Below are 13,706 nucleotides of genomic sequence, written 5' to 3'. Positions count from 1 at the left end.
ACGTGCATTTGAACTGCAGTCTACACGTATCTCTTATGTGTGACTGCCATCATATTGCAGTCTACACATATCTCTTGTGTGTGACTGCCATCATATTGCAGTCTACACGTATCTCTTATGTGTGACTGCCATCATATTGCAGTCTACACGTATCTCTTATGTGTGACTGCCATCATATTTCAGTCTACACGTATCTCTTATGTGTGACTGCCATCATATTGCAGTCTACACGTATCTCTTATGTGTGACTGCCATCATTTTGCAGTCTACACGTATCTCTTGTGTGTGACTGCCATCATATTGCAGTCTACACGAATCTTTTGTGCGACTGCCATCATATTTCAGTCTACACGTACCTCTTATGTGTGACTGCCATCATATTGCAGTGTACACGTATCTCTTATGTGTGACTGCCATCATATTGCAGCGTACACGTATCTCTTATGTTTGACTGCTATCATATTGCAGTCTACACGTATCTCCTGTGTGTGACTGCCATCATATTTCAGTCTACACGTATCTTTTGTGTGTGACTGCCATCATATTGCAGTCTACACGTATCTCTTATGTGTGACTGCCATCATACTGCAGTCTACACGTATCTCTTATGTGTGACTGCCATCATATTGCAGTCTACACGCATCTCTTGTGTGTGACTGCCATCATATTTCAGTCTACACGTATCTCTTATGTGTGACTGCCATCATATTGTAGTCTACATGTATCTCTTGTGTGTGACTGCCATCATATTGCAGTCTACACGAATCTTTTGTGTGACTGCCATCATATTTCAGTCTACACGTACCTCATATGTGTGACTGCCATCATATTGCAGTCTACACGTACCTCTTGTGTGACTGCCATCATATTGCAGTCTACACGTATCTCTTATGTGTGACTGCTATCATATTGCAGTCTACACGTATCTCTTATGTGTGACTGCCATCATATTGCAGTCTACACATATCTCTTATGTGTGACTGCCATCATATTGCAGTCTACACGTATCTCTTATGTGTGACTGCCATCATATTGCAGTCTACACGAATCTCTTATGTGTGACTGCCATCTACTGGTCACACTTATCATTTCACCATGTACCAAATAAAATAGCTTTGAGGTCGGTAAGCACAACCAAAAATGATTCCGTACATTAGGAGCACCGGGTTATAAGGCGCACTGTCGAGTTTTGAGAAAATTAATGGATTTTAAGTGCGCATTTTAGTCCGAAAAATACGGCAGTTACATTATTTTCGGTGGAAAATGGTTTCCAAATAGGAAGACATGAGAGGGGAAGGCACTCACCTCCCTGAGGGAAGAACTGGGAGTAGATGTTCTTAAAGTTGTCCTCGTTCACCACGCCGCTCGGACACTCCTACCGGACAAAACTGAAACTGTAACACGCCATCATGGCACTGCGGGCGTCTTTCTCTAGCCGACGTACGTTTTTGAAGCCTCTGTAGAGAACCTGCAGCTCCTTCTTGGTGAACTTGGTCTGCTCCTGCAGCTTGTCCATGCTTTCGGGCCGATGGCACACAGTGGAGAGCTCGAAGTCATCTTCTTCGCTGTCTGCGGGAGGGAAAGGAGACGCCAGCGGGTGAGTGATTAGCGCACGTCCTATCAGTTCACAGCCATTGAAATGTCATCAATATCACAAATAACCGCGGGGATCTTTGAATAAACAAAACAGATGTGACTTAACGTCCTGATGTAGTATCCAGCAGCTGTATCTAGCTCTTAAAATGTTGCTATTTCTTCTCTGGGGTTGTCAATGAACTGATGAATGCTGACTAAGCAGTCTACCAAATGCACATCGTACAACATTGGTTGTGTTGCTGCTGTGTGCAATATAAACATGTATCAGTAGATGTGGTCAAAGAGAGATATCCTTTTCACTCCACATCATCATGATTATAAACACAGTGTGTACAGTACAGGCCAAAAGTTTGGACACACCTTCTCATTCAATGTGTTTTTATTTATTTCCATGACTATTTACATTGTAGATTGTCACTGAAGGCATCAAAACTATGAATGAACACGTGGAGTTATGTACTTAAAGGCCTACTGAAATGAATTTTTTTAATTTAAACAGGGATAGCAGATCCATTCTATGTGTGCTTGAAGCTCATCGAGAGAACGCCAAGAGTGTGCGAAACAGTAATCAGAGCAAAAGGTGGCTATTTTGAAGAAACTAGAATGTAAAACATGTTTTCAGTTATTTCACCTTTTTGTGTTAAGTACATAACTCCACATGTGTTCATTCATAGTTTTAATGCCTTCAGTGATAATCTACAATGTAAATAATCATGGAAATAAAGAAAAAAGGCATTGAATAAGGAGAAGGTGTGTCCAAACTTTTGGCCTGTACTGTACATACAACCCCAGGAAAAAATGGTGGAATCACCCTTCTTGGAGGATGTTCATTCAGGTGTTTAATTTTGTGGACACATGACACAAAACTTGAGTCATTTCATATGGCAACTTTCTGACTTCAAGAAACACTAAAATAAATCTAAAAATTAAAATGGTGGTAGTCTGTAACAGTTTCATCTTCAGAACAGAGTGAAACAATTAACTCAATTCAGAGGGAAAAAGATAGAATCATGAAAAAAAATCCACTCCACCAGTACTTTTGTTGCACCACCTCTGGCTTTTGTATCAACTTGCAGTCTGTGAGGCATGGACTTAAACGAGTGACAAACAGAACTCTTCCCTCTGATTGCTGTTGTCAGGTTGGAGTCTTGTCATGGATCTTTCTCTAAGATTTCCATTGAGTTCCGGACTATTTGTAGGCCATGGCTTTAAGGAAAGTTTTTACCGTTTTTGCTCTATGGCAAGATGCATTGTCATCTTGAAAAATGGCCTCGTGGTTAGAGTGTCCGCCCTGAGATCGGTAGGTTGTGAGTTCAAACCCCGGCCGAGTCATACCAAAGACTATAAATATGGAACCCATTACCTCCCTGCTTGGCACTCAGCATCAACGGTTGGAATTGGGGGTTAAATCACCAAAAATGATTCCCGGGCGCGGCACCGCTGCTGCCCACTGCTCTCCTCACCTCCCAGGGGGTGAACAAGGGGATGGGTCAAATGCAGAGGACAAACTAGTGTGTGTGTGACAATCATTGGTACTTTAACTTAACTTAATGTCAACGTAAACTTGGGCATGTTTTGAAGATGTAATGGCAGCCATCCCCCCAGTGCCAATACCTGACACTGACTGTGGAAATGTGCATGTTTTCTTCAGGCAGTCGTCTTCATAAATCTCATTGGAACGCCACCAAACAAAAATTGCATCATTATCGACTTGCCCAATGCAGATATGTGATTCATCACTGAATATGACTTCATCAAGTCATCAATAGTCCACCATTGCTTTTCCTTAGCACATTGGAACCTTGTTTGTTTCTGTTTAAAGGGGAACATTATCACCAGACCTATGTAAGCGTCAATATATACCTTGATGTTGCAGAAAAAAGACCATATATTTTTTTAACCGATTTCCGAACTCTAAATGGGTGAATTTTGGCGAATTAAACGCCTTTCTAATAGTCGCTCTCGGAGCGATGACGTCACAATGTGACGTCGCATCGGCAAGCAATCCGCCATTTTCTCAAACACCGAGTCAAATCAGCTGTTATTTTCCGTTTTTTCGACTGTTTTCCGAACCTTGGAGACATCATGCCTCGTCGGTGTGTTGTCGGAGGGTGTAACAACACGAACAGGGACAGATTCAAGTTGCACCAGTGGCCCAAAGATGCGAAAGTGGCAAGAAATTGGACGTTTGTTCCGCACACTTTACCGACGAAAGCTATGCTACGACAGAGATGGCAAGAATGTGTGGATATCATGCGACACTCAAAGCAGATGCATTTCCAACGATAAAGTCAAAGAAATCTGCCGCCAGACCCCCATTGAATCTGCCGGAGTGTGTGAGCAATTCAGGGACAAAGGCCCTCGGTAGCACGGCAAGCAATGGCGGCAGTTTGTTCCCGCAGACGAGCGAGCTCAACCCCCCCTGGATGTCTTGGCTCACACCGTCCCAAAGATGATCAAGAGAAGAATATCGACCCTAGCTTCCCTGGCCTGCTGACATGAGGGTATGTCTACAGAATATATTAATTGATGAAAATTGGGCTGTCTGCACTCTCAAAGTGCATGTTGTTGCCAAATGTATTTCATATGCTGTAAACCTAGTTCATAGTTGTTAGTTTCCTTTAATGCCAAACAAACACATACCAATCGTTGGTTAGAAGACGATCGCCGAATTCGTCCTCGCTTTCTCCCGTGTCGCTGGCTGTCGTGTCGTTTTCGTCGGTTTCGCTTGCATACGGTTCAAACCGATATGGCTCAATAGCTTCAGTTTCTTCTTCAATTTCGTTTTCGCTACCTGCCTCCACACTACAACCATCCGTTTCAATACATGCGTAATCTGTTGAATCGCTTAAGCCGCTGAAATCCGAGTCTGAATCCGAGCTAATGTCGCTATAGCTTGCTGTTCTTTCCGCCATGTTTGTTTGTGTTGGCTTCACTATGTGACGTCACAGGAAAATGGACGGGTGTATATAACGATGGTTAAAATCAGGCACTTTGAAGCTTTTTTTAGGGATATTGCGTGATGGGTGAAATTTTGAAAAAAACTTCGAAAAATATAATAAGCCACTGGGAACTGATTTTTAATGGTTTTAACCCTTCTGAAATTGTGATAATGTTCCCCTTTAAGTCTTAATGACAGCTTTTGTTTCGCTTTTCTGTATTTAAATACCATTTCTTTAAGGCGATTTCTAACACTTTGGTCACAGGTAGAGATGTCCGATAATATCGGACTGCCGATATTATCGGCCGATAAATGCTTTAAAATGTAATATCGGAAATTATCGTTATCGGTTTCAAAAAGTAAAATGTATGACTTTTTAAAACGCCGCCATACGGAGTGGTACACGGATGTAGGGAGAAGTACAGAGCGCCAATAAACCTTAAAGGCACTGCCTTTGCGTGTCGGCCCAATCACATAATATCTACGGCTTTTCACACACACAAGTGAATGCAAGGCATTCTTGGTCAACAGCCATACAGGTCACACTAAGGGTGGCCGTATAAACAACTTTAACACTGTTACAAATATGCACCACACTGTGAACCCACACCAAACAAGAATGACAAACACATTTCCGGAGAACATCCGCACCGTAACACAACATAAACACAACAGGACAAATACCCAGAACCCCTTGCAGCACTAACTCTTCCGGGACGCTACAATATACACCCCCTACTCCCCACAGCCCCCAACCCCGCCCACCTCAACCTCCTCATGCTCTCTTAGGGAGAGCATGTCCCCAAATCCCAAGCTGCTGTTTTGAGGCATGTTAAAAAAGTAATGCACTTTGTGACTTCAATAATAAATATGGCAGTGCCATGTTGGCATTTTTTTCCATAACTTGAGTTGATTTATTTTGGAAAACCTTGTTACATTGTTTAATGCATCCAACAGGGCATCACAACAAAATTAGGCATAATAATGTGTTAATTCCACGACTGTATATATCGGTATCGGTTGATATCGGAATCGATAATTAAGAGTTGGACAATATCGGAATATCGGACATCTCTAGTCACAGGTGGTGACTCCAGTTTCTGACCATTTGTTCTTCATTTAGTTTGCTGTGCATTTTCTGTTTTCAAGTCATTTCGCTTCAAGTTTTCTGTCTTGATGATTTGATGTTGACCTTGGTCTACCAATGCTTGCCTTTCACAACCTTCCCGTGTTGTTTGTATTTGGTCCAGATTTTAGACACAGCTGACTGTGAATAATCAACGTCTTTTGCAAAATGTGATAATCCTCTCCCGTGTTTCGATTGACATATCTCGTGTTGGAGCCATGATTCATGTCAATCCACCTGCTGCAACAGCTCTCCAAGGTGTGAACACTCCTTTTTAACTGCAGATTAATGAACATATTTAACCCAATGCAGGTGTTGGTTCTGTAAATGGAAATTTACAGTGTGATTACATAATCCTATCCTAAGAATTGAGAGATTCCATAATTCAACTATGCTTGACCTAAAACTGAAAGTGTTACTGACTACCACAACATGTATTTTCTTGTGTTTCTTAAAGCCAGAAAGTTGCCATTCTAATTACTTAAGTTTTGTATCATGTTTCTTATTTGCTTTGTTTCTACAAAATCTCACAACTGAACAAACATCCTCCAAGTCTGCTGATCATTTTTTTCCAGAGGTTGTATATGACATTTTCACACTTTTGGAAATTACAGCCTGCTGTCAATTAACACCCCCCATCTTCTATGGGGGTTAGGTAAATAAAACACTTCAACTATAATTAGAACATTTATGTTAACACCCCTCAAAAAGACCACATTTAACACCTTTCTTTAGAAAAGGTGCACACAATCACCAGCAGACACAAAGTATTTATTCTCACTCCAACTCCAAGTTTGCCCTCTATAAGCTATTACTTTTATCCCCCACTAAACTTGTCAACGTGCATAAAACACACACACTCTCTCTCTCTTACACACACATTCCAGTGACCAGAATAACAAGAAATGTAGAGTCATGGTCGACCGCCACAACGTATTCCAGCAGGTATCCTGCAGACATGTGACTGTGTACCAACAAAAATATATCAGTTCCAATTAAGAGATTGATCTCTTGCAAGAACAATGTATACCATAATATACAAACCCCAAAACCAGTGAAGTTGGCATGTTGTGTAAATGGTAAATACGATGATTTGCACATCCTATATTCAATTGAATAGACTGCAAAGACAAGATACTTAACGTTCGAACTGAGAAACTTTGTTATTTTTTGCAAATATTAGCTAATTTTTCAACCAGCTATTGCAAGGAATTTAGGGATTTCACCATCTACGGTCCGTAATACCATCAAAAGGTTCAGAGAATCTGGAGAAATCAGTGCACAAGACCGAAAACCAACATTGAATGCCTGTGACCTTCGATCCCTCAGGCGGTACTGCATCAAAAAGCGACATCAGTATGTAAAGGATATCACCACATGGGCTCAGGAACACTTCAGAAAACCACTGTCAGTAACTACAGTTGGTCGCTACATCTGTAAGTGCAAGTTAAAACTCTACTATACAAAGCCAAAACCTTTTATCAACAACACCCAGAAACGCCGCCGGCTTCGCTGGGCCCGAGCTCATCTAAGATGGACTGATGCAAAGTGGAAAAGTGTTCTGTTGTCTGACGAGTCCACATTTCAAATTATTTTTGGAAACTGTGGACGTCGTGTCCTCCGGACCAAAGAGAAAAAGAACCATCCGGACTGTTCTAGGCGCAAAGTTCAAAAGCCAGCATCTGTGATGGTATGGGGGTGTATTAGTGCCCAAGTCATGGGTAACTAACACATCTGTGATGGCACCATTAATGCTGAAAGGTACATACAGGCATACTTTCCAACCCTCCCGGATTTTCTGGGAGACTCCCAAAATTCAGCGCCTCTCCCGAAAACCTCCTGAAATTCAGGCGAACATGAGTGACGTGTCGACAGCCTGTTTTCACGTCTGCTTTCCCACAATATAAACAGCGTGCCTGGCCAATCACATTATAACTGTAGAATGATCGAGGGCGAGTTCTTGGTTTCTTATGTGGGTTTATTGTTGGGCAGTTTCATTAACGTCCTCACAGCGCGGTAACAACACACAACAACAGCAGTCAAGTTTTCGTCTACCGTAAAGCAGTTCGTCTGCCGTAAACAGCAATGTTGTGACACTCTTAAACAGGACAATGCTGCCATCTACTGTACATGCATATGTGACAATAACATCTAGGGCTTTTAGAGAGTGCAGTGCACAACTGTGCACACAACAAGGAGACGAAGCAGAATGCATCATCAGAGAGGGTGTTCAGCATGGTTAGAAAAATAGTGACAGAGAATAGAACAAGGATGGACAATTCAACCCTTAACTCAACAATGAGTAGATGAGTGTTATGTGTGTGTGTATGTGTAAATAAATGAACACTGAAATTCCAGTATTTCTCTTATTTATATATATATATATATATATATATATATATATATATATATATATATATATATATATATATATAGCTAGAATTCACTGAAAGTCAAGTATTTCTTATATATATATATATATATATATTAAATACTTGACTCCTCCCCTCTTAACCACGCCCCCTCCCCCCCCCACCTCCCGAAATTGGAGGTCTCAAGGTTGGCAAGTATGCATACAGGTTTTGGAGCAACATATGTTGCCATGCAAGCAACGTCTATTCCATGGGTGCCCCTGCTTATTTCAGCAAGACAACGCCAAGCCACATTCTGCACGTGTTACAACAACGTTTAACCAAGTTTACTGAGGGTTGTTAAAAGGAAAGGCCATGTAACACAGTGGTAAAAATGCTCCTGTGCCAACTTTTATGCAATGTGTTGCTGCCATTAAATTCTAAGTTACCGGTAATGATTATTTGCAAAAAAAAACATTTTCTCAGTTGGAACATTAAATATCTTGTCTTTACAGTCTATTCAATTGAATATAAGTTGAAAAGGATTTGCAAATCATTGTATTCTGTTTTTATTTACGAATTGCACAACGTGCCAACTTCACTGGTTTTGGGTTTTGTATTATTTGACATATACATGATAAAAGCATCATTTCCAAACTAGCGAGCAAGGCTCTTCACCTGGCGGCTGACATCTGCACTAACATGTTGCCTCATTTACGGGCATATTTTTTTCTCAGGACTATTATTAATCTCCTTGCTAGTGTTTACTCTCTCTTAATTATTAAATTACTTGTTGATTTACTGTGAATATCTGCTTACTTTCTCTTTTAACATGTCCTCTCCACACTTCTGTTAAAATTTAACTAACACTTATTCTTCTGTTGTTTGGGTACTTTACATTAGTTTCGGTCGATACTGCAAATGTGGGTATCGACCCGATACCGAGTAGTTACAAAGTGACAGAGCTGATACTGATACTTCAAGTGTTTAATGATTACATGTTCAATCACAAACAGAATCAGACAAAAACACAGGATGGTTGTGTAATGGTCATGATCCCACACGACGGTTCGTACCCTGTTAGTTATTTTCCTGTGTTCTGCATCGTTTCCTGTCCGGGTGATCCCATTTTGGTTCTACTTCCTGTTGGACTACTTGTTGTGCTGCACCGTCACTTTCTGTTTAGGTTCCTGCCAGCGCACCTGTTCTCTATTTCAAATCACGTCTTCATATAAAGAATTACATTCTTTGACCGGGCACACCGCCTACCGTCTCTGCATCCTGGGGTCTGCTATGCGCCACCGTGACAGTGACAATACCAACTACCGGTAAATTATTCCCTTTTACTACTAACACTATTTAAAGCAAGATAAAGTAAATAAGTGTAAAATAAACATAAGCAAAAACTGTTGTTGGCTCCTGTTTAAATCCCAGGCACTTATTTCCTGAGTTTGTAAACAATAACAAAACAACAAAAAAGTTTTATTTTTATGATAAAAAAATATTGATCTAATATAGGGATGTCCGATAATGGCTTTTTGCCGATATCCGATATTGTCCAACTCTTTAATTACCGATACCGATATCAACCGATACCGATATCAACCGATGTATACAGTCATGGAATTAACACATTATTATGCCTAATTTGGACAATCAGGTATGGTGAAAACTATACCGATAATTTCCGATATTACATTTTAACGCATTTATCGGCCGATAATATCTCTAATCTAGTGTAATATTGACCATATACTGATACTGTACTTGGTATCGTTACTGTCAAAATTTGTATCGCTCTGCTTCCCCCTGTTTACATTCGACAACATGGCTTCTGGTATCCTCTTCTGCTGTGTCGTGTAGCATGTTTACCTATTTACTTCTCCACTGATTGACTGACACTTGGAAGAAACTGCCATGGAGGCGCAGATTAGTGACTTAGAAGCGTCTTCGCACTGCGGAGTGTAATTAGCCGTGCATTGCGTTTAGGACGAATATACAGAGATCCTACATGCAATATCACGATATGGCAATAGTATTTGTTTATATCATTTTCATCAGGGATTTTCAAACTGTGGTATGCGGGCTCCATCTAGTGCAGGGGTGTCAAACTCATTTTAGATGGGGGGGCCACATGGAGAAAAATGTACTCCCAAGTGGGTCGGACTGGTAAAATCACAGCACGATAACTTAAAAATAAAGACAACTTCAGATTGTTTTCTTTGTTTAAAAATAAAACAAGCACATTCTGAAAATGTACAAATCATAATGTTGGGTTTTTTTACACTTACATGTTGCGGTTATTAGTATTCTATCTTTATTTGTCGTTATTTATACTTTCGGAATAAATGACGTGATAATGTTCATCAGTCAACTCATTGGTGTTCATTTTCAATCTATCAAGATAAAAAATATATATAAAAATCAAATTACAGGATGTTATATATGTAGTTTGATCATTTTCCTCGATTGATGTACTAACATCATGTGGTTTATTTGTGTACATACGTAGCATCTTCTACAAAGATACAAATAATTGCTATTGTGACATCTAGTGGACACATTTAGAACAGCAGTTTCTTTCATTCCAAAATGTTGGCTCATTTTTATACTTCGCAAACTCATCCCGCGGGCCGGATAAACGCTGTTCACACCCCTGATCTAGTGATATGCCAAAGATTTACTTAATTGAACTTATTAAATATTTAAACACAGTGTTACTGTTCAAACTGTGTGTAATGTTATAATGGCCAAAAATATTAAATATTCTTGTTAAAAAAAACTCTGCCTTGTTTTTAATAAATACTTAGGCCTACTACGCTACTGTATTTTAATGTTGGTCATTACATACTTGGAGTGTTTTCTGAGGTGGTACTTGGTGAAAAAATGTTCACAACAACTTATTTATTCTGTATATCGTGTATATCACGCAACCCTAGCTCCAATAGAAGTACCAGTCAACTATGGAAGTACAAACAAGCGAATGCATTACTAAAATAAGACTTTGAAAACGGACTTTATATCGTTTCGTTAAAAAAAAAAAAAAAATTACAAAGTGCCTTTCAGAGCCTGTAAGAAAATAAAAAGCTTCATGTCCATCCATTTTCTACCGCTTGTCCCTTTCGGGGTCGCGGGGGGTGCTGGAGCCTATCTCAGCTGCATTCAGGCGGAAGGCGGGGTACACCCTGGACAAGTCCCCACCTCATCGACATGTGACGTCTGTGATTGCATTCAGAGCACACAACTGAGGATGAACACAAAAAGTACACGAGTCAATCAAATAAATGTTTCTGGTGCATGTCTTTCAAAATACCAGTTTTTCAAAATAAGAGTGCAACGTCAGATGAGCATTTAATTTTTTGTTGATTCATTGTTTAACTGCATGGTAGCAAACCATGGGTTATTATTTCTACACTTACTGGTGTTTTTAATAAATACTTAGGCCTACTACGCTACTGTATTTTAATGTTGGTCATTATGGTGGTACTTGGTGAAAAACTCTTCACAACCACTTATTTATTGTGTACATCATCTATATCACGCAACCCTAGCTCCAATAGAAGTACCAGTCAGCTATGGAAGTACAAACAAGTGAATGCATTACAAAAAACGACTTTGAAAACGGACTTGATATCGTTTCATTTTTTGGAAAATAATTACAAAGAGCATTTCAGAGCTCTTAAGAAAATAAAACATGTCATGTGACTTCTGTGATTGCATTCAGAGCACACAACTGAGGATGAACACAAAAGAAAGTACACGAGTCAATCAAATAAATGTTTCTGGCGCATGTCTTTCAAAATACTAATGTTTTTCAGAATAAAAGTCCAATGTCAGATGTGCATTTAATTTTTTGTTGATTCATTGTTTAACTGCACGGTAGCAAACCATGGGTTATTATTACTACACTTACTGGTGTTTTTAATAAATACTTAGGCCTACTACGCTACTGTATTTTAATTAAGTTGGTCATTATGGTGGTACTTGGAGAGCCAAGTGTTTTCTGAGGTGGTACTTGGTGAAAAAAGCTTGACTACCACTTATTTATTATGTATATTTTGTATATCACGCAACCCTAGCTCCAATAGAAGTACCAGTCAGCTACACTGCAAAAAACTGAAATCTAAGTAAGATTAAATATCTCAAATAAGGGTGATATTTGCTTATTTTCTGTCTGATAAGATCATTCTTCTCACTAAGCAGATTTTATGTTAGAGTCTTTTACTTGTTTTAAGGGTTTTGGTCCTAAATGATCTCAGTAAGATATTACAGCTTGTTGCTGAGATTTTATGACCTATATTGAGTAAAACATGCTTGAAACTAGAATATCAACTGTTGCAAAGCTGTGTCATCAACACTCACAAGTATAAAACTACTTTTTTAAAGTAATAATTTCTTACTTCAAGCATGAAAAAAAAATCATGATGCCGAGCGCATATCATTATGTCAAGATAATGGCACTAGCATTTACTTATTTAAGAATATTTTTCAACATATTGAGCAGAAAGGTCTATTTTTTTTTTCTACCAAGAAAAGTGCACTTGTTATTAGTGAGAATATACTTATTTTAAGGTATTTTTAGGTTCATTGAGGTTAGCTAATTTTACTTGTTTTGGAAAGTCTTGACAAGCCTAATTTTCTTGTTCTATTGGCATATAATTTTGCTTAGTTCAAATAAAATACCCCTCATTTTTGTATTTTTTTTTCTTGTTTTTGAACACTGACTTTTTGCAGTCTATAGAAGTACAAACAAGCGAATGCATTACAAAAAAACGACTTTGAAAAAAAACTTAACATCCTTTTTTTTTTTTTTTTTTAATAATTACAAAGTGCATTTCAGAGCCCTTAAGAAAATAAAACGAGACATGTGACTTCTGTGATTGCATTCAGAGCACACAACTGAGGATGAACACAAAAGAAAGTACACGAGTCAATCAAATAAATGTTTCTGGCGCGTGTCTTTCAAAATACTAATGGTTTTCAGAACAAAAGTCCAATGTCAGACGCGCATTTAATTTGTTTTTGTTGATTTGTTGTTTAACTGCATGTTTGCAAACCATGGGTTATTATTACTACACTTACTGGTGTGCATGGTACACATTTTAAAATGATCCAAATGAAACAAATTATAAAGAAAGTGCACATCTAGTGTCTCTCTCAAGACTTGAGAGAGATGTATGATTTAAAAAAAGAAAAAAAAAAGCCATTATTGTGTTAAAATGGAAGCGGTTTGGCCCATTTGAAGACCATCCACATACAACTAAACACAACTACCATGAAAAAGATCCCTTACAACTACACATCCAGTGCATCTCCCGGGAGTTCGCCGGGCCTATTTTGCCGCGGACGTGTCGGCGCTCGTACGCTCTCGACCCTCCCGGGAGGAAGAACGCACTGAGATCAAGTAAAGATGTGCGTGAAATGAAGGAGGACTTGCTTTGACTGAGTGAGGGGGCCGGCGAGGGCGTGCAGCACGGCAACAGCTTGAGGAATCGCTGCTTTATGGTTTTTTTGCTTTGGATGGTGGAAGGATTGCCTGTAATCACCAACCACAGCACAGAGGTTAGACACGGCGGTTAAATGCATGCGCAAACACACACGCACACACACACACACACACACACACACGGATGGTGCAATGCAAGAATACGGTACACACCACATGTAATCACAGGCCCACACGCACCTGCTG

The 13,706-nt window shown here is 39.5% G+C and overlaps 1 protein-coding gene across 6 annotated transcripts in view; it reads right to left on the bottom strand.

Annotated features, from left to right (window-relative positions):
• LOC133593888 (A-type potassium channel modulatory protein KCNIP2-like) overlaps positions 1-13,706 on the bottom strand; it is a 375,917-nt gene that overhangs the window by 9,154 nt on the left and 353,057 nt on the right. For 4 of the 6 annotated variants that reach the window (XM_061946884.1, XM_061946814.1, XM_061946744.1 and 1 more), the window contains exons 2-3: positions 1,445-1,569; positions 1,306-1,375 (exon numbers count right to left, since the gene is read on the bottom strand). In XM_061946884.1, coding sequence (XP_061802868.1) covers positions 1,306-1,375; positions 1,445-1,569 — 195 coding nt within the window. Of the gene's footprint in view, positions 1-1,305; positions 1,376-1,444; positions 1,570-13,409; positions 13,551-13,706 lie in introns of all 6 variants that reach the window. The other 2 variants (XM_072915638.1, XM_061946680.1) reach the window with 2 other exon arrangements.

Source organism: Nerophis lumbriciformis, linkage group LG02, assembly GCF_033978685.3.
Source record: "Nerophis lumbriciformis linkage group LG02, RoL_Nlum_v2.1, whole genome shotgun sequence".
NCBI classification, from domain to species: Eukaryota; Metazoa; Chordata; class Actinopteri; order Syngnathiformes; family Syngnathidae; genus Nerophis; species Nerophis lumbriciformis.
This window is presented reverse-complemented; position numbering and strand designations above follow the sequence as displayed.